Below are 27,846 nucleotides of genomic sequence, written 5' to 3'. Positions count from 1 at the left end.
GGCGAAGACGACCCTGGAAGTAACACAGAGTCACCACGTGGAAGTAAAACCGAGACAAACAGGAGAGACGGTCATCTACGTTCCATGGAGACGCTCACACCACAAGGCCAATGAAACCGCCATCTGAATTCTGTCACCAAACCCAGGGCTGCTGCCACCACGGCCTTGGCCTCCCGCAGGGTGGGGAGTCGGGGAGTCGTGACACCGGCAATTTTGTGGTCCTGTACGTATCCAGACGGCATGGCAGCATCTCCTTTGTCTTTATTCTTTTTTTCCCTTTCACTTTAGTTCTCTAAATTATTTGCCCTTTATAGACTTCTAAAAAATATTCCGCCAGAATCTCAAAGGAAATCCATCAGCAAAGGCCAGCTTGTCATCAATCAGGGCCGATGAGGACACCTCACCTCTGACCTCATGGCAAGAGCCAGAAGACTGGTTTCAAGTCTGCCTACCCTAACCTTTTAAAAAACTAAAGATGATCTTATCGCTTTTAATAAACATTTACTGGAGCCACAGATAGAAAAAATATTTACAATAAATGTTATTTCTATGACTCCACGAGTTTATGGACTTCTGACATTTTCCAGGGGGTGAACCAGTTCACAGGGTTAGAAAAGGTTGTATTTCATCCAACACGACAGCAACAACCCAAACTCCAGGCTGCAGTTCGTGCACCTTGGAAAGCCGGGCCCTGCCTGCCCGGCCCCGGACACCTCGACGTGCAGCAACGAGCTTGTAACGTCAAATCCCTGCCAGCCCCGAGTTTCTACGAAACCCTGAGACAACACCACGACTTCTGAGAAACAGAGTTCTAAACAGAAACAGGCTCAAATGCCTGATTTTTGAAAAAACTTAAAGCTGACCTGCGTCTTACACATTTTATTCCCGTCCGAGAAAAGCAGTTGGGAGAGGGCTAGTTAGAAAGTGGGCTGGGGGCCAGACCGCCGGGGCTTGAATCCCAGCCCCCTCTCTCCTGGGTCTGCGCCCCAATGTCCTCAGCGAGGAAGTGGAACAGTAGCAGCGCCGCCCCGCGGGCCGCCGCCGTGAGAAGGAACGAGCTAACACACGCGCGTCTCCCGCAGCAGCGTGCGGGGCGCCGGCCGCGATGCGCCTCCTTCCCTCCGGTCGACCCACAGTGACAGCAGGAGCTGAAGTACTTCCACAGGCGCTCCGCTCAGCGTGAAACGAGGGAGCTGTGGCGGGCCGCGGGCACTGAGGTGAGAGTTCAAAAACAGAAGCGAAAAACAAAGACGAACCTAAAGCAAGTGCGCCTCGTCTCCGCGGTCAGGGAGCGCAAGCACGGGCGGAGGTGTTATTTCACAACCAGGACGGCTTCCGGCTACGGGCGCTGCATCACGTTCCTCTTCAAAGCGCGGTGTTTTCACTGCGGTTTTAGCCCTGAAGGCCCGGCGGCCCGGCACAGGTGCGCGGGGCTCCCCGCTGTTCCGAGCTCAGGCAACATGCGATCAGCCTTGCAAAGCGGTGTTTCACATGTCGGAGGGGCAGGGAGGGTGCCAGGACACCCACGGGATGCAAACTGCGCGAGGTGATCGGTGCGCACCTCACTCCCTCAGGGAGGCTGGGATTGTCTTTTCAGTGAGGTCTCTCGGTTTCCAGGCTTGTGTTAATTTCTGGTGTCCCGTACAGTGGTTCAGTTATAAGTATATGCATGTTCCTTTCCACATTCTTTTTCATTATAGGTTATTATGAGATACTGAATATAGTTCCCTGTGCTGCACAGTAGGACTTTGTTGTTTATCTGCTTTATATACAGTAGTTTATATCTGCAAATCTTGAACCCCCAGTCTACCCCTCCCCGTCCTCTTTACCCCCGGCAACCATAAGTTTGTTTTCTATGTCTGTGTGTCTGTTTCTGTTTTATAAGTAAGTTCATTTGTGTCATTTTTTCTTTTTAGATTCCACATATAAGTGATATCGTATGGTATTTTTCTTTCTCTTTCTGCCTTACTTCACTTAGTACTATGACCTCCAAGCCAGGATGGAATTTTTAAGTGTAACTTAATTATCTCTTACACCTTAGCTACAAAGATGAATTACCAAGGTACGACCCAGAGAAATAGCACCGCACCCTGGGAAGACACCCAGGCTGCCAGGAATCTTGGAGAGCTGTCAAATTTGTAAGACACCCAACCTGAAAACTGGTCTCGGGGCCCTGCCCAGATCTGAGCCAGCTCCTCGGGATCTCTGCTGCTTCATCATAACAACAGCAGGGATCTGGGGTCGGTGGGGCTCGAGCGCCGGCGGCGACTACTGGCACTGGATGGGGCAGGGAGAGGAAACCCACAAGGTGGCAGAGCACTGCACTCTTCATCGAGATAAGACTTCACTCCAGATGCTCAGAACCGGGGAGCGCTCCCACGGCGTGCAGCGCTGGTGAATGGGCGAGGGCTAGCGGGAGACATAGACGGGGCACAGCCGCCCGGGGCTGCCTCTCCACGCTCACCAACTACTCATCTTCCTCAGCGGCCGTGGGTGCCCCTCTGTGACCATTCCTGGGACCAGAGCTTCCCTGAGTCCTTGCCCTCCTTCCTTCTCTGGCCTCACCCAGTGGAGGACACCCTTTCCCTGAAGTTCCCCCGACAGAGGACGCCTGCACAGACTCCCGCGCCTTAGGGTCTGAGGACAGTATTCCTTAGTGATATTTGAGACCCAGTACTTCTGACACTTCATTCCTCTAACGCCATGTTAAAGAATCCGCTTGTAAAATTCATGTCATTTGGCTACACAACCTTCTGCCTCCTCCTCCTCCAGCAAGTCCACCAGCCTCCTCCCCGCCCCCAACTGCCTCCTCCTCCAGCAAGTCCACCAGCCTCCTCCCCGCCCCCGACTGCCTCCTCCTCCAGCAAGTCCACCAGCCTCCTCCCCATCCCCCACTGCCTCCTCCTCCAGCAAGTCCACCAGCCCTTCTCCCCGCCCCTCACTCCCTGAAGGCGCGAGTCACTGGCTTATTGCATCCATCTCCACCTGGCCCTGCCACTGTCCCACCTTCACCAAATGCTGCGGTCCACATCCTTCACTCCTCAACAGCCAATGGCCTCCAACAGGTCTACTTCAGACTCCCAGGTTGCACGCTCAGGTCTCTCCACTCTACAAACCCTCCGCCCAGGAGCTCAAAGCCAAGCCCCTGAGGCCTGTCACTCAGCAGGTGCAACAAGCTTCCCAGCCCTCTGGTCCCTCCTCCCCCATCTCCACTGCACTCCCCAGCTGGTGCGGACCCTGGCGTCCATCACGTCATCGGTTCTAACAAAGATTTATCTCTCTCCTCCTCCATCGTTTGACCTCAGAGAGTGGACCAACACAACAGCCTCCCTTATCCAACCTCACATCAGGATCTGGTCAACGGAAACCTCCCGACCTGGGCCGACTGCCCCCTGTGTATGCACCCGCCGCACCGGTCACGACACACGCTGCAACAACTCTCTCTCCGCCTTGTGATTCCCCCTCACTGCTGAGTCCACCCTGCCCCCCGGGGCAAGACTGAGGCTCCCACTGCTGCATCCTCACAGCCGGCACTAGACGTGGTGCACGGCAGCCACTCATCACATTTAAACTACGGAAGATCATCAAATATGCGCTTTAGAAGTTACACGAAGGGGCAAACAAGCTGAAAGGCCAACCCTCATTCATAGAAGCCATTAGCAATCTAGGATGCTGAGGAATACCAAGGACATGAAAGAAATGACATGCAATGACACTGACTTGTCAGGATTTCGAAGTTGTCTGGCAAAATACGTCACAAAAGAAATGTGGGCTATAAATTCACAAATCATAATTTTTAAAAATTAACAGAGAGAAGGAACAAAATCATGTTCACATTTTTCTCTTTGATACATGATATGAATAAAACATTAGTTCAAATATAACTGATTTTAAATTGTCTAGAATTCAATAAATAATTAAATAAGACAATTTCCTATAAAATCCTAATTAATGGGGTGAGGAGGAGCAGTAAAGAGAGAAATAAGGATGTTAGAACAAACCCCACCTTGAGCTTGGAGATGAAGTAGGTGAGGACTGACTGTCCCACTGAATCCGGACAAAGACTGTCGATATTTCAGGCAAGAGCAATAAATATCTGATATGAAACAGAAACCCAGGGGAAACCACCTAGGAACTAAAGTAAAGGCACCTCCTTTCCAAATTCAGGTTCACAGACAAAACTTGAGCTTCTAAATGTAACGCCTACGTTTTCCACCCTCTACTCCACAAAAACAGAAAGAAAGAAAGAAAAAAGACTGCAATCAGCAATGTTTTCAGCACAGAAATGTTTTACCTGCATGAGCTTGGTGTCGTGTCCAGTGTAAACAACTATGCCAAAGACCCACTGAGTGTTCCTAAGTTGTGTGCCTCTTAGTAAGATCTGGTCGGGCCCAAGGGAAACAGGGCTAAAAATAAGAGACAACATTTATATTTAATGAGAGTTTGGAAAATGAGCATGACTTTCCCCCTTAAACATAGACCCACAATAAATCAAATGCTTCCTTCAGTCAAATTTGAACTATTTCACTGGGAAACAGGGGCCATAACGGTCACCACTAGCTTAACTGACCCAAAAAAGACCCACAGAAAAAGGTTTATCTCAGCCACTCATCACCACAGAAAAAGGTTGGGTTTTTTTCCTCCAAAACATTAAGAGGGGATTGTGTCTCGTACAACTGTTATGAAACTCAACACCCCAAAAGGAAGTTGCTAAAATAACCAGAAGCGTATTCATTTGGGAAACTCAGTTTATTTTACAGACTATAAGGAAGAAAAAAGGCAATAAAGCTACAATATCAAATTTGTCAAAGATAATTTAGTGAGAAAATCAAAACGGAAGCCTGCAGAACTGCCCTGCATTCTTCGTGAAACCAAGAAAGCAGCCACACTGAGAGCTGTCAGAGTTATTTGGGGTTGATTCCCATCAAAGTCCTTCCCTCTGGGTCTGTTCAAAATACGAAGGTGGGAATCCCTGGTAAGGAGGAGGCAGATTACAGGTGCGCAGAAGCGAGAGCCCCCACCCAACGTAATGACGGAAAATGACTCAAACAATCAAACAAACGCCGAGAGGACAGAGACAACAGGACAGACAACAGGGCAGTGAACATTCTAAAGGAAGAGAAATTGTCCCTTTCATTCAACTTTCTGAAAACATAGACTACTGAGAAGAAAGCAAAAAAAAAAAAGAAAAAAGAAAAGAATTTTCTCTAATAAATATGTTAGCTTTTCTACACCTCAGACACCACTCTTCTGCTTTTCTGGACAATTTTATGCAGCGAAAACCACTACTCTCCTCCCTTGAGGGAGTGCACACAGAAAGAGCAGTTCTGTGACCCTCATTTCAGGCCCTGGGGATATTTTTTTGCCAAAAATCAGGTCTTTCCTTGAATTTAAGGGGAAGATTGAAATTGATTAAAATGATGTTTCAGAAAAAGCTCAGACTCCCATATCTAAGCTAAACAGGAAGGAATCTGTTTTAAAATATTATGAAACCAGGAAACAAACTGATGTTTTTCTGTATTTCTCAGTCACATTTAAAAAAAAAAAAAAACGCTAAATGACAAGGAAATTGATACCTTTTTCCATCCAAGTTCAAGTTTCCGGTGAAGTCATAGAGGTGGCGGTTGGGCCCTTCACACTCGATGGTCCCAGACAACTTCATGAGCACGTCCCTGGTCTGCATGTCAGCCGTGTGACTCAAACCCTAAAACGGTCGACCCAGAGAGGAAACTGAACACCGTCTTTCAGGGTTAAGGACCACAGTCAGCATCTTTACTGTTAATCAAAAGGAAATGATTAATCCACTGAGATGGAATGACTAGGGGGAGCAGGTGGTCCTCAAACTATCAGCTCTGCAGGCTGGACTTCACAGGCAGCGTTGTCCACAGCCGCCTGATGCAAAAGATTTGTAAGAATTCAAAGCAGCAAGAAGTCAAGGCTCCATCACTCCATGGACACATCCAGGCTAAAGTCACAATGAACACACTTAGACACCTTCCAGGAAGCATCCTCCACTAGCTGCATTCTAGCACTGGCCACAAACACAGAATAAAGTGCCCCTGTAATACAGTGTGAATCCAGCACCCAGTAACTCTTCGCTAAGGAGAAAAAAATGTCTAAATCAAATACCTGAGGCATGTGTATGGAATCAAATTCAACTTAGTGCAGCAGAAAATTTAAGTGTCAAAGTGAATTATTATTAACTTGAACTTAAAATTCTTATATATTAAAGACTATTCTTCATTCCAGAATTAAAATCTCTGGTAAGAACAGCTTTCTGTAAAGCATGGAAAATTTTTTTTAATTGAAGTATTGTCAATTTACAATGTGTCCATTTCTGGTGTACAGCATCCTGTTTCAGTCATATAGGAACATACATGTATTCCTTTTCATATTCTTTTTCATTATAGGTCACTACAAGATATTGAATATAGTTCCCTGTGCTATACAGAAGAAACTTGTTTATCTATTTTATATATAGTAGTTAATATTTGCAAATCTCGAACTCCCAGTTTATCCCTTCCCATCCTCTCCCCACAGGAAACCACAAGGTGTTCACTATGTCTGTGAGTCTGTTTCTGTTTTGTAGATAAGTTTATTTGTCTTCTTTTTTATTTTTTCAGATTCCACATGAGTGATATCATATGGTATCTGTCTTTCTCCTTCTGGTTTACTTCACTTAGATTGACAATCCCCAGGTCCATCCATGTTGCTACGAATGGCATTATTTTATTCTTTTTATGGCTGAGTAGTATTCCATTGCATAAATATACCACGACTTCTTTATCCAGTCATGTGTCAGTCGACATTCAGGTTCGTCCCATGTCTTGGCTATTGTAACTAGTGCTGCTGTGAACACTAGGGTGCAAGTATCCTTTTGAATTAGAGTTCCCTCCACATAAGGGCATGGAAATTTTGTACATAAAATTCTGCTCTCTAGAATTAGAATCTCCATGAAAACCACGATGTAAAGGGAGATGCCCAGAGCTTGTCCACAGCCGCTGCCAGCATGCAGCTGGACCTCGCTGAGACCCCTTCCCATCCTCACTAACAGGCAGAGAGCTCAGTAAGATGTCAGTCACAGCCTAGGCTCCCTGGCGACCCACACTTTTCCTGGCTCTGCCTTCACTCTCAAGGAACAACCTGCATAAAAAAGTCTTGCTCCTCCCATAGATTCCATCAGGGTTAAGGCATAACCTTCTGTGGCAGAACATTTTTTCCTCTAGAAAAAGCACCGACTGGTACCTTCAGGGAGCACCTTTGCCATTTGGGTTCTGTAACCACGCAGGTCACAAAAGGTGACTTTACCTGCCGTATTTTCAGGTTCGTCTCCCCATCGAGATTGGCTGTTTCAACATAACACATCGCCTGAGGTTCACTAAGGAGAGAGAGAAAAAAAACACAGCCAAGTTCAGTGAGGTCCCCTCCACCAATTCACAGCTCAGAAAGCCACAACTACAGAAAGCCACAACTACAGAAACCCTGTCTGATGGTTGGTCAGAAACGACCCCACAGGAGGGGCAACTGACTAGAAAGACAGACAGACACTCCCACGTGGGGCAGGGCACCAGTACAAAGCCCTCTGCCCAGCGATCCGCCTGCACACGCCCCATGTGACGGCAGCCTGATCTCAAGGCGACAGAGGTCACGGAGGGTGAGAGCAAGGGGATGGGCATGGGAGGTGATGGGAACACAGGACACCCCAGTGGGCCCGGATGACCCTGAACGTTGGCATCAAGCACCAGAGAACATCCCATTGTTCTCACCATCAATGCCAAAAACCATGCCCACGAGCACACCTAACCTGGTAGAGAACAGGACCATGTCTGCTGGAAGATACTGCCCGTTGATGACCTTCACGATGTCTCCCACTGCCACCTAGGACACCGGGACAAGGACAGAGGCATGAAAGACAAGAAAACACAAAGGGCGGTGAAGGTGGTCCAGCATCTGAAGAAACAATTACACTGCGCCACGGAGCTCATGGCAGAGAAATTATTTTCTGTGATAAGAATAAAAGGGAAATCTTCCAACACAGACAAATGGTAACACTGCCTTTTTGCAATGATGCTGAATAAATAAGGGGAAAAAAAGAGCAGGAGGAAAAAGAATGAGTTCAAACCATTATCAAGGTCTCATTTTCTCACAATTACTCATCCACTCAGAAACACCTGATCACTGGTCCCCACCGCCGTGCCCAGCAGCGGGAGAGGCTGAGAGCACAGCTGGGAGCCTGCCTGGACACCTGGCTCCAGATCCCCCTGCGGGACCCCTTCCCGGCTCATGTCACCTGAGCAATTCTGGTAAACTCTTGCGCCCCTTTTCCCATCGATATAATGAGGTCAACAGCTTCATGGGGTGATTGTGAGCATCAGTTGCGTCAACACATGTAAATTTCCTCTGTTTTACAACGGGGGAAACCAAGGCTCAAAGAGAAACAGATGATGGTCGCACAACCAGCGAGTGTTAGAACCAGGACTCGAAACCAAGCAGCCAGGGTTGAAGGCCATGGCCTGAGGAAGTGGCGACAGTAAATTCATGCAGGAACAGTGCATCTAGAAGGACCCCCGGAAACACAGCACGTGGCACAGAGATTGGTGTGGCCTCAGGAAACTGCCAGGAAGTCACGGCCAAAGTCAGAGGCCGTCTTGGGAAACAGATTCTAGTGGACAAAGACCCCAGGCCAAGGAAACAGGTGCCAGTCTGCAGAACCTGAGCCCACGGATGCCAGAGGCTTACAGGGCCTTTAGCATCACAGGCACATGGCCAGGGAGAACACGGGCTTTCACGCCAGGCAGGCCCGGGCCCAGACCCAAGCCGCACGCACGCACACCGGCTCCGGAACCCTGCGCTCTCCACCTCTCTGAGCTCCAGCGTCCTCACGATTACATGGGAGACGCCACCACCGGCCTCGCAGGGGCGATGCAATGAGCAAGGAAGGACGTGCGAGCACCTGGTGTGAAGCGGGCACCTGTAAGCGTCAGCCTGGGGCGTAGCCGGACGGGGACCCTGCGTGTGAGAGCAAGGCTGGTGGAGACATGTGGGCCGTTCCCGGTGCACCAGCAATCGTGAAACTCAGAAAGGCCACGAAGTTCCCCGCGTCCTATTCCAACCCATGTTCCTATTCTCTTAGAAATCAAGACTTGTGAAACACTCCTGGACCTTACAAGCTAGGAGCGTGGCCCTGGCAGGAGCCTGTAGTTTAATTTTTATTAGGAAAGAGGCATGTTTGCTAAAAGTTGTCCTGTTAGTGCTTTGATTTGCTTATCAAAGTGGGAGGGGAAGTCTGTGGAATCGGGCTCAACCTCAGAGAGGTTGGTGAGAATTAAATTCTAGAGCCCCTGCACATCGGAAGTTTGCATCCAACTTTTTTTTTTCCTTCTTAAAAAATTTTTTCGGGGGGAGGTAATCAGGTTTATTTACCTATTTATTTTTTTAATGGAGGTGCTGGGGATTGAACCCAAGACCTTGTGCATGCTAAGCACACGCTCTACCCCTAAGCTATACCCTCCTTGACTTGTACCCAATTTAAAGGCAAAAGAAAGGCATATAATTAAGGCAGGTTCCACAACAAAGTCAAAGAAGAGAAGCCACAGATCTATTTCAACAACCACCAGTCCACCAGCCAGGGTGCTTACAAAAGCTGAAGACGTTTTCTGCGTGCTTCTGTGATTAGTTTAATTACATAGGAAAAAATCAGAAGCAATTAGTTGAGACAAAAAAAAAGAAACTAGAGAGGAAGAGAACTCATATTTTCGGGGGGAAAAAAAGTACTGGAAAAGGGAAGTGATGGCTTCCCCTGCCTCTTTACAGCTGAATAAAGAAACAGTGACACCCCAGGAACAAAGGACTCAGAGCTTCATGTGTATGAGAAACTACTTAGTTGGAATTTTCTTTGAAAAGGGTTTTCTACCTGGGGCTCTGACGTGTGGCTGCCCCTTGAGTGTGTGAATCTACCTACAGTAAGAAGTTCTAAGGTGTCAAAGAGTACCCCTTGCCTGCCTCCAAAGAGCCAAAGCCACGGAGGCCCACCCAGAGCTGCCCCTCACGCTCAGGCAGCCGCAGCCCAGGGACCGGGGTAGCTGGCCCGAGACTCTGTCTCAGGTTAGAGTCCTGCTGCCTTGGGAACCTGCGGGACAGCCAGCCCCCGTGCCTGCCCCTCTCCCACCTCCTCACCTGCACTCGGAGCAGCTCTGCACGTGTGCTGGCTTCCCGTACCGCCCCCAGCTTCACCCAGCTACCTCCGTCTTGAGCCCCACTTCCCTCTTAGACTGGTTACCTCTGGCTCATCCCTCAGGAGAGCGCTGGAGCGCCTCACCAGGGAAGCCCTCCTGACCTGAACCAGCGGGGCCGGGCGAGTCGTCCCTCCCTGGTGCTCCCAGGGACCTCCCGCCTGGGGCACTTGCCCCCAGGCTCAGCGCCCACACCGCATTGTGTGCCCGCCTGTCGTGTCCACTATGCCGTGGCCCTGGAGCGTCAGCCCCGGACCAGCAGCATCAGCTCACCTAGGGACTCGTTAAAAGTGCCAGTTCTAAGGCCCCAGCCTGGATCTACAGAGTCGGAAGGTCTGATGGGGGGCCCAGGCCTCCGAGGCCCCAGCCTGCCAGGTGACTGGGGTGCCCGCTGAAGTCGGAACCACTTACAAAACCCCTTCAGGGGCAGGGGCCACGCTGCACTCTTCTCTGCGTCCCCAGTGCCTAACAGTCTCAGTACATGTGCAGAGCTCCATTTAAATAAACAAATTGCAAAGCACATAACAGGCATCTGATTTGGGTTTTTGTTCCTGTTGTTTCTGTCCAAATATACGTGGGAAACAGGACTGAGCTTTAGGAATCTGCAAATCCATTGACTCCTGGCTCCAGAATTCTGAGATCATCGCTCCATTTTCTGCTGTTTCAAGTAGTGTCAACATCTCAAATCCAAATGATTCGCCACTGCAGTCAGTAGGAGGGCCTATCTGGGGAGCAGAGAGGCCACAGGAATGTGAGAGGAAGAGGCCGTTCCTGAGTGCCCTGGGAGTTCTTGAATTCCTAGAGCGCTGTGAGCACCCCTAGAACTGTGAAGTCAAGAACTGTCCACCTCTTGCCCGAGAACCACCACGTTTCCAAATAAGAGTGAGGTCAATTAGTATTTGCAGTGCAGGACTTCCGGGTGGCTACCAAGGAAAAGGCGTTGTCACAAAACACTATCATAGGGGCTCAATGGTTCTCCCGAAATAAAGTAGAAAGAAAATAAAAACTGTAGTTCCCATATCGCGGGCATTCTGCGGGCTCACAAGGTCACAGAGACGTTTTTCTCTTAATGGCAGGACTGAGGGTTGAACCCAGGGCCTTGCACATGCTAAGCTCGCGCTCTGCCGCTGAGTTGTGCCCTCGCCCCCCGCAGAGGCGTTTTAAAGCATTGCTTATTAAATGCAGCAAGAGAAACTATTATGAGTTACTCTACTAAAATGTGATTTTCTTCGGAAATCATGTTAATCAGCTTTGAATCCTGGAGGAATTGACAGTCAGCCTCCAAAAACATCTTGTGAGCGTTAAGTTCCAGCCACAAGAGAAACTCACTGAAAAAGATCATTTTAGTAGATACAAAATGTCCAGATAGAACAAGAGATTTCTCCTCAGTTTCCTGTTAATCGCTATAAACAACCAAAACCCACCGCACCATCCTCAAACCCTGCCGACCTCATACTCCAGGGATGTGGGGACAGACCTTCTTACTCTTGTAAAGCTAAGAACTTTGGGACGAGCTCAAGCAGCTCGACCTCAGAACCGACACAGGATGGTCCCTGACCCCCACTCCATCCTTTATATTTAATCGTCATCATAAATCCAAACTCTTTCCACCAACAACGTCAGACGTGAGAATCTCAAAAGTTGAAAAAATAAATCTTTAACACATTGAATTTGGGTTAAGAGAACAACAGAAGACCAGGGAAAACGTGTCTTGAGTTGGATTTAGAAACTAGAAAATGCTTCAAATTTTCTGAAATAACCTATCAGGAGCAAGGAATTTCCCAACTCTGAACAGACAAGGTGAATGCCTTCCAGCAGATGCGGGAGCAGAGGGAGGAACTCCTCCTCGTGGGTGGGGAGGGGGACTCTGCAAGGCAGACTTCCATTAAAGGGAGGTGGCCTGTGTCTTAGCACAAACCTTCTACCGCAACCAATACATGCAATTAATTACAAGTCTCCAAGCAGATGCTTTCTGACATATCTTTAAAATTCATTTTTTACCTCTTTCCACATGATGGTATGCCACACACCATTTCTTAACACTGAGAAAGAAAAACAAAACAATGTATCGGTTAATATTAATGATAATCAAGAGAAAAATCAGCTTTCTAAAATCCAAAAGGCTCCTTTTAGAGTTCCACTTACTGTGAAATTAATTTTAATAATATATTTTACCCAATATACCCCAAATATCTGCATGTATTCCAAAAAGAAAATTATTAATGAGATATTTTAAAATCTTTTTATACTAAGTACTTGAAATCTGGTGTGTGTTTTACACTGACAACACATCTCAGTTTAGATAATAAATTTTCATTGGAAATATTCATATTTCATAAATAGTAGATTCACACACCCCAGTCATTCTGATATACTTAAAATTTTTCCAATAAATATACTAAGTTCCAAAATAAATACATATATTAAAATATATTTTCAATAAATACATTAAGTTCCAAAATAAAAAATAAATAGTTCCACTCATTAATTCCAGCTTACCATATCCTTAGACATGAAGGTGTATGTAACACCACCACACCCCGAAATGGAGCCCCGAGCTAGGCACTCACGGATCATATACACAGTAATGTGGGCACATAAATACAGACGTAGGCAAGGAAGTTAGGTCTACTCATGTCTAGCCCATATGAAGAAAAACAAATCACTCCTGCTGTTACAAGATTTACCAAATCGCCCCAACAAGAGCACAGAGCTGCTGTTCCAGGAATGCAGCAGGAAGAAGGCAGAGGACGAGACTATTAGTAAACCAGGACGCGGATGCTTTGACTTTTTATGAATATAAAATATGTCTCGCTCCTGAAAATTACAACCTTTTCTAAAGCATTTGTGGGGGGGTGGTAATTAGGTTTATGTATTTATACGGAGGTACTGGGGATTGAACCCGGGACCTCATGCATGCTAAGCACATGCTCTACCTCTGAGCTACAACCTCCACCTCTAAAACTCTAAAATACACAAATTCCATTCAAATCTTAACTACCAGGACTCACATTTTTTTGGATTTATTTGTCATTTTGCTATTTTTAAAGTATTTTATAAATTATTTCCTTCCATTTATCCCAATACCATTAACCACTTATTTAAAATTCCTACACAACAGTGTAAACTGACTATACTTCAATTTTAAAAAATTTACATATTTTTAAATAAAACAAAATTCCTTAAATGCAGGTCTTATTCTTCAGGTTTCTGGTGGGAAAGGGACCCAGGCCGGCGTCTTACCTATGGTTTTCTTTCTGTTAACTGCGCTGTCTGCCTTATGCCGCTTCTGTTACAGGAAGAAAGAAACTTGTTAGTTTCAAAAGTTCCAAATGAATAACTGAAATACCAAACGACAAGGCAGGGCAAACACAGGGCAAAGCAACGCGCAGCACGGCTGATGCCCTAAAACTCAGGTCACTGGCTGTGGTCTAGTGTCACTCAGTAAATTCGGAGGGGAACAGAGGAAACACAGCTGAGGTTTAAATGATCCCATTTTGGTTCTAGCAAGAAACAAGCACTTTGAAGTGTACAACTTCCCAGTCCTCGATCGTGTTAGATCAGACTGAAAGAATGCTTCTGTATGATCAACCGACAACAGACGACTGAACTCGTTTTATCAATGAAGAACTTTCGGGGCAAAGTATCTCTGCTTTGATTTGTATTGCATTCATTCATTTACTATTCCCAGGAAAATATACACACATTTGGAGAGAGAGGAAGGGAGAGAAAGAGAGAGAAAAGGGGTATGTGTGTGTGTGTGTGTGTGTATGAAAGTCTGAGAGACAGACAGACAGACACACAGGAAGCGAAGGGGAGAAGGAGAGAAAGAGCCCAGAGAGAAAGAAGAGCCCCCAAAAAGGACAGAAAACAGGAGACAGAGTATGAAGATGATTGTAGCCAATGAACTCGGAGATGCACTGAAACAAGTGTAAGGAGGGAGAAGATTCTTGTCAAATTACCTTCATGCTGACACATACTAGACAGCAATACAGTCCATCATCTGCTACCCAAACTAGCAAGCTCCAGGGGGATGTAAGGAACACCAGTGACAAAAATCAAGGGGGACTCAGAAACCTGACATCAGAAAACGTGGTTTGAACCACTTCTGTGTTCCCAGCAGGTGTTTCAGACACTGTGTGTACACCGTCGCTCCCCCAAAATACCGTCATGAACCTTGAGAGGCTAATCAGCCAACAGACCAATTTTTTTGTCTTAAAAAATCCAAAGCAACAAATAAGTTGCAAATTATATTCGATACAGTGTTTTTACCATCTGAAAGCAAAAACTTACAAAATCTTCTACAATCTCTTTGATGCCCGCGATGGTTAAAATAATGATCAGTGGCACCAGGGTGGTGTATCTTCCTGTCGGAGATACGTCTGGAATTTGCTGTAAGAGAAAGAGACCAAGAGTAGGACGTTGGCAAACTGAAATCCTCTCCAGGAGAAAGAACACCCAGCACTCACCCCTGGCCCTTCTGCAGTTCTGTTCCATTTCCATTCCACCAAAATGACTACATTATTGTAAAAACCAGCTAAGCGTGTTACATTTTTAAAAAATTTTACCCAACGTTGCTTTGTGTTTGGAACAGGAAAAGGGGCTAAAAGTAGGACCCCTACTCAACCCCATGGCCATTTCTCAATGCCTCTTTTTGTAACTGCAATTACCCTTAAGCTAAGACCTAAAGGAGTTGCCCTTTATGCAAAGATCATGGCTGTTTACACAAACAAATTTCATTCAGGTCTGGTGACGCTTTCTCAGTCACATGACCTTGCAGCCAGATCTCATTCTGCACCGACTTAAGGGGATGAATTTTAAATAACTTTTCAAAGCATCACCTGTAGTAAGGCAATGAAGAGGAAGAAGGCATTGGCAGCTCTCCGGATCTGCTCGTACAAGAACCGAGGTAGAAATGTCACCACGCTGTACTTGGCCGTGCTGTGAGGACAGAGAAAACACTGCTCTCAGTCACAGCTGCGAAGTCCAAAAAGCGAGAAAGCAAAGTTTCGAAAATGACACACAGGACTGTAAAAGCAAAATATTTCAAAGCTCAGGACAAAGAAATGGCTGTGCTGGTCCTCTCGAAGCTAGTTCCTGGAAGAAAAATAAAACACATCTGATAAGAAAAAGTAATGTGATCTCAGTTTTCCAACTTTGATAGCTATGTGTCTGTTTCGTGTCACTCGATCTAAGCAGGGAAACTGACCCAGCTTCTAGGAGCCTCGTGCTATGAACGTGGGAAACATATAAACAACGTATGTAAAGGGAAGAGGTGCGTCAAAGACACAAAATGGAAAGGGGCTCATGCCCCCAGTGCAGGAGGAGGACACTGACACAGAGAGGAGGAAGCCAGCATCAGCCGAGGAACGCGCACCCACAGGTGCATCACCCCCCAGGGCTGGCGGCGCGCTACAGTTCTTACCGCAAAGTCACTGATTCAACACAGCAGCCCACTCTCCAAAGCACGCCGTGGGTAACGGGCGTGTGGTTAACAGTTCAATGCGTCCGGCCAGATACTCACCATGGACTCACGTTCAAACACACCTGAATGACCCGACCCTCACACACACCCTTCACTAGGCCACTGTGGCTCATCCTTCAGCTCCCGCCTGAGGCATCTCCTCCCGCGGTCCCTCCAGAACCAGACGACCCTCCCATCTCGCCCTCCCATCCAACCTTCCCTCTCCCACTAAGTCAGGTCCAGTTCACAAGGGCTTGTCTTCCTCCAGGTCCCAGTATGGTGTTTACACCTGCATGACGCTGTCTCTGCTTGGCTTTGGATTGTGTCTGTCTATCTCCAAAAGAGATCCTGGGAACCACAAGAACGCTCTATTTGTTTAAAAAAAAAGACACAGGAGGGCCAAGATGGAGTCACTTGTGCAAAGCCCATGTCATCAGAGACTCAATACCTAACCTAACTGCAGTTCCCAGCCTCTCCAGGAATGTGAGCTCAACCAGTCCGTCTGGAATCACCTGGTCAGCACCAGCGAGGTGATCAGCCTGACGGAGCCCTGAGGTCCCCCAAAGGAAGGTGACCTTGCCCCAAACCATCTGCTGTTTGCAAGAAGCTTCCTTGTCTCACCCCCTTTCTGCCTGTAAACTCTTCCATTTGGTTCAGTTCCTCAGAGCACCTTTCTCTCTGCCGGATAGGACGCTGCCCAGCTCATGAATCACTGAACAAAGCCAATGAGATCTTTTAAATTTACTCAGCTGAATTTTGTCTTTTAACAACTTCAACTTTGTACCTTCCCGGCACACAGCAGACAGTCAATGATCAATGAAATCATGCACAGGCATAAACTGGGAACCTGAAGGATACGGTGAACCACGCCTCCTGGAGCTGCTCCAAGGCTTATCGCTGGAAGACCTGCCCAAGCCCTAGCTCAGCTCCCGAAGGCACGACTCGGGCCGACTCTTATCCGAAGTATAGTCTCAACAGATTGTCTAAATTTCAAACACACCATCCGTTAGAAGTGCCAACTACAAGAGCAAAGGGCTAGGAGACAGAGCACCTGAGGCACGGGCACTTCTGCAAGACCTGACAGCAGCCAGACCCAGAGTGACAAAAGTAATCACCCAACATGCAGCAGCCTGAGGGCACCTGATGGAGCAGGAAACAGCCCCAGGTAACCATTTGCTGCCACTGCCTCCGGGAAGATCATCCCTGTCGGACAACTGCCTGGAGCTTCGCTCTACACAACCATCAGAATTACTGATGGTAATAAGACAGAATTACTTCCAGCCTTCTTCCACTCAAGGTGCTGGGGTACTGCGATTTGTCATAAGAAATACATACTTGGTCTTCATCCCAGTTCCTGCAACAGAACTCCTAGAACCCTTGGGATTTCCAAAATGTTGACAGGGATAAAGGTGTCTTTTGTTGTGTTCACGTGGGGACTCTTGGAAAGCTCCTAGGTAAGGGGGCTAGTTGCCAGGGGAGCCAACCACATGATTGGAGGGTTGGAACTTTCAGTCCCACCCACTCCTGGAGACTGAGTTCAATCGCCAAAGGCTGATGATTTAATCAATTATGACTATGCAACAAAGCCTCTGTAAAACCCCAAAAGGACAGGGTTTGGAGAGCTGGAGGCCCAAGAGAAGCTGATTTTCCATTTGGGTCTGTACACCATCTGCTGGCAGAATTCCTTCTTGCTCAGGGAGGTCAGTCAGTCTTTGTTCTGTTCTGGACTTCAGCTGATTGCATGAGGCCCACCCATATTATGGAGGGTATACCTGCATTACTCAAAGCCCACCAATTTAAACGTTCGTCTCATCCAAAAGGCAACTTCAAAGAAACATCTAGGGTAATGTTTGACCAAATAGCTAGGCACTGTGGCCGAGTCAAATTGCATAAAATTAACCACTGCATGCATATCCTGATTCAGGAGGCCTGGAGTGGGTCTGAGATGTTGCAGTTCTAATGAGTTCCCAGGTGAAACCAATGCTGCTGGTCTGAGAACACTTTGAGTGGCAGACACACCTGAGGAGGTAGATGTGTTCAGATCTCCCCTTTGAGTTCAATCCTGCTGAACGGTGTCAAGTGTAACCATAGGAGACGTGGACAGCACAGCTCCGGGGAAAGAACACCTGAGGGGTGAAGGGGTGATTGAGGGTGCTTCCCCACAGAAGAGCTTGTTCACCAGGTGAGCTCATAGCCCCCAAAAGATTCCTACTCAAATTGCATGTGTCAGCATCCCTGCCAGCGTGGCTGGGCACCAGCTGCCAGGGAGTCCTGGGCATTTAGCAAGTCGGAGGGCTTGGGGAACGGGGAGAGATGACCAGGAGGAAACAGAACCATTCCTTGGGGTTCAGCCAGTTTCCTTGTAAACATTGGTTAGACCAGGGCTTCCTGAAATTGGGTGACATGAAGAACAATCAGGAGCTTGTCAAAAACCCAGCCAGCCAGCCTTCCCCAGGTGCTCACTGAGCCCACCTAGTATCAGGGCCTGTGCCGGGCACCGCCAGGAACCAAAGGCCCAAATGCACACATTCGAGGGAATTACATTCTAGAGAAGAAATCAGATTTCAAAACCAAGTAAACTTTGTCACAGGAGATGTAAAGGAGCAGGACCCTGTGGGGACGACCAGGGTCAGACCCCTCCCCCATGACCTCTGCTGCAGCTCCTCTCTGAAGGACCCGGATAATAGTATCTTATGTATATTTCCTGAGTTTTTCAGATGCTAAAAACCACCACCAAAGGGAAGAAATGAACCACTTGATGATCGAGAGCACATGGTCCCCAGACCTTCTGGCTCCTGGGGGTTGATGGTGTTGATGCCCCGTTCCCTCCATATCAGCCAATCAGAGAATCGTGCATGCGCTGATCGCATACCTGTGACCCCCTCCTTCACCTGGCCTTTAAGTAGGCTTTGCTGAAATCCTTCCAGGAGTTCGGGGTTTTCTTGGACATGAGCCACCCCGTCGTCCTTGTTCGGCCCTGCAATAAACCTTTCTCTGCTCCAAACTCTGACGTTTCAGTTGGTTTGGCCTCGTGGTGCGGCAGGCACACGAACTCGCTTTAGGCAACAGAGAGGTGGTGATAAACAGCAGGGAGGGGAACAGATCAGGGGCGGAGGACACAGAAAGGTTCACTGGCGGGGGTCACGGAGGAGGTCACTTTCAACAGCGATCAGGGAACGTGTCACGGACAAGGTGATGGAGCAGGAGCCCGCCACGGGGGTGAGCAGGGAAGAGCTCTGCGGAGAGGGAGCAGCATGCAGCAAAACGCTGAGTGGGAGGGCGGCGGCTGCTGCTGCCGTCCTGTTGGTGGAGCAGCGAGGGGGCCCTGCGGCTCACGTCCACACCCTGGCCCTTTCCTCTTCGAGAGACGGGAAGCCTCTGGAAGCTTCCTAGGAGAAGACAAGATCTGACAGCAATACCAACCTGTAAACCTCCCTCCGGGGACCTGACTCAGCAAGGGTGGAACTGGGCTACGTGCGTGGTGGACACGGTCCTCGTGGAAACACTCGTGATCTGGCCAGGATTGGAAACCACACATCAGAAAACAGGGCCTGTTGAAATGTGGGTCTGGAGCTCCCTGCCTGTCACAAGTCACCAAGCAGACAGAGTCTGACCTCCAGTAGGCAGCACAGGAACTCCGAGATAAGCTGAGTCCAGTTTTCCAGCCGTGAGAAAAATCAAGGTTGACAGCTGTCCTCTAAGGGCAGATCTCCAGCACAGCAGCTGCTCCAAGTGTAACTTCCCCTGAAACAAGCCTCCAGAAAGCCAAGCAGCCTAACACTTCAAAATGTGAACAGCAGAGACGTTCAAAAGAATCGCTGTTTTCATTCTCCAGCCTCACATGGACAAACACACGTCCAGTACGTGCCCGACGTACCCCAGATATTCCGTGTGGACTGGGAATGTGGGGGGCCCTTTAAACCCCTTCCCATGGACATTTTTATTTTCAACACGTTTCCTATTTCTTTGTCTCCAACTGGAAGAGAAGTGCTCCTTCCTTGTCTCATAACCCGTTCCCAGAACAGTCACTGGACCCGACTGGGCTGACGGCTCGTCATCATCCATCACGTGGGCTGAAAAATCAGCTGCTTCTTTTTTTTATTTTTTTTTATCTACAATGTCGTGTTGGTTTCTGGTGTGCAGCATAGTGATTCAGTTATATATACATGCATTCTTTTCCATTACAGGTCACTACAGGTTCCCTGTGCTCTATCTGTTCTGCACATAGTAGTTTGCGTCAGCCCATCCCAAACTCCCAATTTATCCCTCCCTCCCTGCTTCCCCATCTGCCGGGTAACCATGTTTGTTTTCTATGTCTGTGAGTCTGTTTCAATCAGCCTATTCTTTATCATATATGTCCAGTGAGAGAAACAGGTTGGATTTTAATCAATCAGCTCATGAATATACCTCTGAATGTAAGTTCCTAAGTCAGACAGCCCTACAATTCAAATGAAATGGCATGAGCGTCCTGTTCCTCTCATATTTCTAACTCGGTTTATTTACTCAATGCATTATTCAATGCCTAGCTTTGGACCCAAAGCAGTTTACTTCACACCGGAATGTGAGCTGGGAAGAAGGTAAGAGAAGGTAACATTTCTGAGTACAGAGCTTGCTGCCAGGCAAAGCTGGAAGAATGTTAGGTAAGCAGTTCCAAGGCCAGACGTCAGATGCTTATGACTACCGTCTTTCAGCGTGGGAACACGTAGAGCAGGCTTTATTCACTTGCTTTACAGAAACACTCGTGCACTTTATAACAGAAAATCAAATGAAAAGGAGTTCTATTAACAACAGTGTAAACTGACTGTACTTCAATTTTTTTTAAAGGGGGTCCTGAGACAGTCGGTTTTGCACTGCAGATCTCAAAGGATGGCTCTCCATGAGCTACTCCAGCTTCAGTAAAAATAAACAGCAGATACTTATCATTTCGGCCTGGAGCAGACAAGTACAGAAGGAGTCTCACTTCAGACAGGTCCGTCTGCTGAATTGCCCGCGAGGCTCCCGTGCAGATCTGCTGGCGCGGTCAGAAGCTCCACAGACAAACTAAAGTGCAAAGAGTTCAACACCACCGACCAGCTTACAAGACGTGTTCAAAGGAACTTCTCTAATCAGAAGACGCCACAACTAGAAATGTGAAGATTACGAAAGAAAAAATCCCACTGGTAAAGGCAAATACACAGCAAAGGAGGTAAATCAACCATGACTATAGCTATACATGGGATGAAGGTTAAAAGACAAAAACAGCAAAAAATCATCTGTATCCACAATAAGCAATACACAAAAAGATGTAAAATATGTCATCAAAAACAATACACCTTAAACTTACATAGCGCTATATTGCAACTACATCTCAGTAAAACTGGAAGGAAAAATAAATCTTAAAAAACATTTAAAAAATAAACCATAGAGAGAGGTCGCATAATGTAAGTACCTAGTGCGCTGATGGAAAAAACAGGGATTGATATATTTTTTTAAATGTTCCAGTAGAAAACTGAGGCAGGAAAAGCCAGTTACACTAGAAAAGAGACAAACATGATGTACGCTTCATTAATTGACCCTGAAGTCAGGAAGTTAAATCTTCATCTGCAAAAGAATTCAGGGAGAGCTCCTCTAAACCTAATTTAGAAATATGGTGGGAACCACCAAAAGAATTACAAACAGAGTTCAGAGTGGTTGCCTTTGGTGGAACAGAACCAGAATGGGAGAGACAAGGCTGGAGGCTACTGATTTTCATGATGAGCTTCCATAATATTTGAACTTTTAACTACCTACATGTATTATTTTAATAAATAGTAAATAAAAGCTAATAGTAGCCAGATATAACTATCAAGGGACTGTCGGGTCTTCTGTTTCTAGCTGATCTCAGGAATGGTCGTAGACAAGGGCTGTTTATTAGAATAGGAAATTAGGCTAAAGACTTAATTTACTTGTATGCAACTTCCACCACAAGATGCCCCAGCAACACTCATATCTGATAGTCACCCCTACCATCCCTTCCTTCTGCCAGCAGCAACTGAGCCCAGGTCCTGGATAAAAGGAGGGGAATTCTAACCAGTCCTGCGTGAGACTCACAAGAAACAAACATTTAGCCCGGCACCCAGAGCACAAAGCTTTTAGACGGTCGTTCCTTTGAGCAGAGCAGCCCAGCTTTCGGGACAAGAGTCTTTCCCTGAAGCTCAGCCCAGCAGAGACAGAGAGTAAGGCTCTTCCCCCTTAAATGGAAATCACTTTATTCTGAAAAGTGTTAGCTCTTATTAAGTTCTCTCGCTTTCTTTAACCCTCTGCCAAATTCCTGGAACATCTTTATTTCTTCTTTGCATCAAGCCACATCCTTCTCCTCTTCTAAGCCAACAGCCCAAGGGGTCCTCTTCTCTACAAGCTTTTCCCTATTTATTCATGAATGCCCAACGCACAGTCTGGGATCCACCCACCCATTCACTTCCACACTGCGTGAGTGTGAGTGGGGGGCAGGGGTGGGGGAGTGGAGGCGAGAAAGAAAGCAACGTCTTCTCCTCTTCCCCTCTTCCCGGGGAGCTCTAAGTCACCACATCAAGTATGTACTCTCTTAACCCCCTCGGCCCACCTTGCAGGTGGAGAGCCCGCGCACACCGGGGACCAGCAGCACAGCGCCCTCTGCTGGCAGACTGTCGCAGCAGGGTTTTCTGCCTCATAAATCTCGTTGCAGCAGCAAGTTTGAGCCGGACCACGTTCCCCAATTATTGTCTAACACAAATCCTCAGGAAAGCAATGTTTAAGGAAGAATTTTCATGTCTTATTTCATTTTAATAACTGGTCCCTGTATATTCACTTGTGGCTATTTAATGTTTTTTTAAAAAGCACTGTCGTTCATTCCTAAACATATTCTCATCTTTTCATTTAAAAATATTCATTTAAAAAGCATATGAAAATGAATAAATGTATATATATGCATGACTGGGACATGATGCTGTACACCAGAAATTGACACACTGTAACTGACTATCCTTCAACTACATAAATAAATAAATACAAAAATATTTATTTATATTCTCAGAATTAGACCCAGATTTTGTGGGGCCAGGATATCATTTATATACAATACACATACAATTTGGGAATTTCAGTTTGTTTTTAAGATAGAATTACAAGAACAAAATAGGGTACAAAAATGAATACTTATTTAGAATGATGGGGGGAAATCTCAACATAATTCGTGAAAGCTGAAGTATACCACACCCATAAAACAGCATATTTATTAAAGATTTAGTATTCTATAATACTTTTCCTCATATTTCTTATTTCATTGCTTAAACCAATTCTTACATGACAATTTTATAAAATCTTTTACAGAAAGAATGGAAAGACAGTTCATTCTTTCCTCTAGTAAGGAAAGGCACTTCTTTCCTCTAGTATGATCAGTTATTCTTCATTGATCTTTTGGTAATGTTTCTTTCATCTCTAACTCTTGACTAGCAGTGTCCTGTAAATTTTTATGATTGGTGTCTAATTCAGAGAAATTTCCATCAAATTTCTTGTATAAATAAAACTTAAAATCTGGAAGATTTTCCTATAGACTAGCCTCTGGCCCTGAACATTTCAAACACTGTTTCTCCAACATGGCTCACGTACTTCCAGTGTAATATGTTGCTGATATTTTGACACTTTCTTCTCTACACTGTTATATCACAACCCCAGGGGGCAAGTGGGAACATTTCTGATACTCTTAACCTGAACAGTTATTTATCTACCTCTTCACAAAAGTGACTGCAGGGTGGCTTATGCACAGCAGACATTTATTTCCCAGTTCTGGTGGCTGGGAAGTCCAAGATCAAGGTGCCAGCAGGTTTGGTGTCTGGTGAGAGCTGACCTCCCAGTTCGGAGACTGATCTTTTCGCTGTGTCCTCACATGGTGAGATGGGTGAGGGAAATCTCTGGGGTCTCTTCTATAAGAGCACTAATCCCTTCCATGAGGGCACACCACATAAATATACCTCTAAACACACACAAAGTGTTATTTCCAACTTTTCCTTATCCAAATCCCAAAACGTTACTGTGCTGCCATCTAACAGAACAGGCAAGTCAATGGTATAGCTCTAATTCATTCTTTTTAATGGCTGTATAATATTCCTTAATTGATTCAATCAGTCTCCTCAGCATTTCCTTTTTTTGTTGTTTTCTTTTGTTTGGGGGGAGTAATTAGATTGATTGATTTATTTACTAATGGAGGTACTGGGGATTGAACCCAGGACCTCATGCATGCTAAGCAGTCATTCTACCACTGAGCTATACCCTTCCCCAAGCATTTCCTTTATTTCCAGACTTTTATGTCAGAAAACCTATCACAATGAATATCCTTGTTCACATGTCCAGGAATGTTGGTGAGTTTCCCTTGGGGAGGTAGATTATCTTAACTAGGATTAAGAGTCTAATGATTGTGTAGTTTTTAAAATTATAACTAAAGTCCACATTTTGCTCAGACTTCCTAAGTTTCTTACCTAATGTACTTTTTCTGTTCCAAGAGGAGCATACATTTTCCATTTTAATAGGCAGCAAATTATATCACATTGAATATTTTAAAAGTTCATAATTCCATCAACAATACATGGGAATATCCTTTACTTCCATTTCCCCGCCAGCAGTAGGCGTAAAAGTCTTTTTGTATTACTCAGGCTCACATCCACGTCCTGTAACACTGATCTGCACTCCCTTGACTGTAGCAAAACTGAACGTATTTTCACACATTTGTGGTTCATGCGTCTTTGCTCCCCATCACATCTTCATATACTGTGCCCGTTTCCCACCATTTCGGTGGTCTTTTCCATTTCCATTTGTAAGAATTCTTGGTAGTGTCTAACCATCACTGCCAACATCCCACCATGTCCCCACCTCTCACTCAGCCCTTCACCCCCAAGACCTGGCTCCTGAAGCTCTCTTCACTCAGTGACTGTCTCAGCAGAAGGGCTCCTGCCCACCTCCTCCTCCAAGGGCCATCCTTGGCTTCTGCCACCTTCCTCCCTGGGTCCCCCCTCCCCATCTTCATTGATGGGCCCTTAGACAGGGAACTTCTCTCATTCAACGTCCTCAAGCATCTTGTCCACTCACTTCTGTGTCTCAAATGGCCACCAGCATGTGCATGGTTCTCACATCCACTGCCAGCCACATCTACCACAAGCCCCCCTGGCCCAGTGGTGCAGTCTCGGACATGCCGTTGGCCCCTCCTGGGCCTGCACGGGCTGTGTGGGCCAAACTGATGCTGCTCCTCCCGTCTGCTTAGCGACCCCACAATACATCTCTGCAACCCAGCCCAAGAGTCCAGGAAAAGGCACGGAAGCAACAACAAGAGAAGAAACAAAGGAACACACCATCAAAAAGTTATGACGACGGAGAGGTGGGCGCCCGCACTGGCAGAGGCAGGCCCTCTGTGGGGCTTCTGCTGCATAACTCAGAGAGAGGGAAGGCAAGTTCATGGGCCATGACACACACACGGACAAAAAGAAAGCAAAGGCTGTCAGGTGACATCGAACTCCCGTCTAAGGCCAAAGCACTAAGGACAGCCACGTCACCACCAGGGGGAAATTCTAGGTACTAACGACACAGCATGAAACACGCCGCACAAAAGTCATGAGCAAATTGAAAACTCAGCGACAGGAGAGTAGTGCTATCATCAGACGGACTAAGTGGATAGGAAAGAATATAGTTTGGAAGAATATAATTCAAAAGTCTGAACAAATGAACTCTGGGGCCGACAGAGGGTCCGTTTCCTCCCAAGGGCAGAGGGAGACCTCAGTCCTAGTCGTAGGGACCAAAGCAACAGGAAGCCCACGCGCACATCCACGCACCGCCGCCAGCGTCTCCCCAAGGGCCCTCAAGACGGCAGGCGGGGGTCACAGCAGTAACCGGCCAGTAGGTCAGCCAAAGCAGTTCCCCAAGAGCCAGGCCTCCCCCCCGGGATCCAGTCACCCCAGGATCTCAGAGCTGGAGGAGACCCTGAACATCTAATTCGAGTCCCTCATCTTACACAGGAGGGAACTGAGGCCTGAAAGACAGGATGCTACAGCCAAGTGCACCTGCACAGGTGCGGGGGCGCAGCCCGCGGTCCGGGAGCCTGAGACGTGGCCACGGGTGGGCACAGCTGCATTCCGTGTGTCTCATACCCAGAGAAGACGGGGCTTTCACAGTCCTCTCCTCCATGTGGCAAAATTCCTTTCAGTAGCAATCATGAAGTTAAAACATATAAAACTGACCAGAGAACAGGCAGCAAACACTGTCTTTATTAAAGTTTTATCTAATCCTGGCAATAAATAATAAAATTATAGTACAAAAAAAGAAAAAGCACAACTACTTGTTCAGTCGTGGTTTCTTGGGCGGCGGTGGGGGGGATTAGGTTTATTTATTTATTTTGATGGCGGTACCGGGGATAGAACTCAGGACCTCAGGGGAGCTGAGCGCGCTACCCCTGCGCTACCCCCGCCCGTTCAGTCGCTTCGGTATCTCCGTAGCAGGCTGGACCTGGGTCCTCCGCTGACAGGCGGCTACGGTATTCACATCGGTGACTGTCAAGTGAGTCGTAAGGGAAAGTGAACAAAACCAAGACGTCTGCAAAACATTTAATTTAGACAACTCCTAAATCATTCCGGTTATGTTATATTTTATTTTCTTGATTTGGCCTACCAATTTTAAAATTACGAAAATTATTTATGAAATAGTTTTGATATTTCATATGACTATTATTTCATATGAAAATATTTTCATTACTTCATGAAATAGCTTCAATTTTATGAAAAACTCGAAATCTTTCAATTTTCATGAGCACGTGTGGGCTCGAAGTCATCACCGTCACCCAAACCGCCCCAAAAAGCTGGAGTGCAGAGGGGACTAGAGGGGGGTCCAATGATCAGAACCACGAATGCAGAGTCCTCACGTTTCCCACCGTCTCCCTGTGGCCGCACAGGGACCAGTGTGGACCGGGGGCCAAAAATAAATGTGTCGAATAAGCAGATTTTAAACTTGAGTTGACATAAATGACGAAGGATGCCAGCTCTCACATAAAATCCCAAAGGTGCCCGTGTCTGAGGGCAGATATCAATCTCTTAAATCTGAGGAACTGACATTAAAAGCATGTAACTCAGCCGCCCCTTTCGAGAATACTTTATGTATAAAAGCACATCAGAAACACAATACATCAATTTCTGAGGCTTCAGTAACAGCTTTGGGGGTTTGTTCAGTAAGCAATTAAGTACAAGGGAAATCTGGTAACAATATGCAAAGCCAATTCCTATTTCCTGTACAATCTGACCTTCACCTGCGGAGCAAGGTCACTCGGCCAAGACTCTGCTCCCGCCTGGCTGGGCCGTGTGCTGGGGGCCAGCAGGGCACTCAGTGAGGCAGACAGAGTTGGCCACCAAGGGTGATGCAGCCGAGCTGGGGATCAGACATAAAAGCAGATGTGACACAACACAAGGTCCCAGCAGAGAAGTCAGGGCGGGCCTGGGGACTGGGAGGGGGCTCAGCCTGCCAAGGCGGGCTGGATGCCAGACAAGAAAGACGTGCTTCTTCAGTGATGTGAGACTTGAGCCTTGAAAGCCCGAGCTGGCCAGCAGGAGAGGCTTTAGCCGGGAAGGAGAGAGCATTCCAGGGAAAGTGCATGGTTGGAGGCCCAGCGGGTAACTCGCCGCAGCCAGAACCCAGGATGAGAAGGAACATGCGGCCATGGACCCCAAAGCTAGGGATGGGATGGGCACTGCCCTGTGTATCTCACTGAAGACGGAACAGAAGGGGCAACATCCCTGGACAGAGAGAACCCCAGCGCCTTCACTCTTCTGGAACGATAACCACCCAGAAAAAACGGTAGTGGGGTGGGCGTGGGGGTCGCTGCGGAAGTGGGGAGTGAGAGCCTGAGCTGGGGCAGAGAAGCCGCCTACCTGACAAGGCGGCGCCAGCAAAAGCCCGGCCCAGCCGCCCCGGCGCCCCCTCCGCCTTCTCCTTCTCCATCCAGCCCTGGAGTACTTCAGCTTTCCCAGGGCCACGGGGCAAAGGGAGGATGGAGCTGACCACAGTGCAGAAACAGAAGGGAAGAAAAGTCACTTGGATCTCCTTTACACTTATTCCTAATTTTTTTTAAATGGTGCTTCCACAGTACACAGAAGACACAAGATAAATCAGAGCTGAATCGAA

The 27,846-nt window shown here is 47.1% G+C and overlaps 1 protein-coding gene across 2 annotated transcripts in view; it reads right to left on the bottom strand.

The window, feature by feature from the left end:
- ATP8A2 (ATPase phospholipid transporting 8A2) overlaps positions 1 to 27,846 on the bottom strand; it is a 420,398-nt gene that overhangs the window by 340,408 nt on the left and 52,144 nt on the right. For both annotated transcript variants that reach the window (XM_072976043.1, XM_072976044.1), the window contains exons 3-10: positions 15,074 to 15,173; positions 14,526 to 14,624; positions 13,476 to 13,521; positions 12,234 to 12,274; positions 7,805 to 7,878; positions 7,309 to 7,378; positions 5,577 to 5,704; positions 4,295 to 4,406 (exon numbers count right to left, since the gene is read on the bottom strand). In XM_072976043.1, coding sequence (XP_072832144.1) covers positions 4,295 to 4,406; positions 5,577 to 5,704; positions 7,309 to 7,378; positions 7,805 to 7,878; positions 12,234 to 12,274; positions 13,476 to 13,521; positions 14,526 to 14,624; positions 15,074 to 15,173 — 670 coding nt within the window. The remainder of the gene's footprint in view (positions 1 to 4,294; positions 4,407 to 5,576; positions 5,705 to 7,308; positions 7,379 to 7,804; positions 7,879 to 12,233; positions 12,275 to 13,475; positions 13,522 to 14,525; positions 14,625 to 15,073; positions 15,174 to 27,846) is intronic.

This window comes from Vicugna pacos, chromosome 14 (genome assembly GCF_048564905.1).
Source record: "Vicugna pacos chromosome 14, VicPac4, whole genome shotgun sequence".
Taxonomy (NCBI): domain Eukaryota; kingdom Metazoa; phylum Chordata; class Mammalia; order Artiodactyla; family Camelidae; genus Vicugna; species Vicugna pacos.
This window is presented reverse-complemented; position numbering and strand designations above follow the sequence as displayed.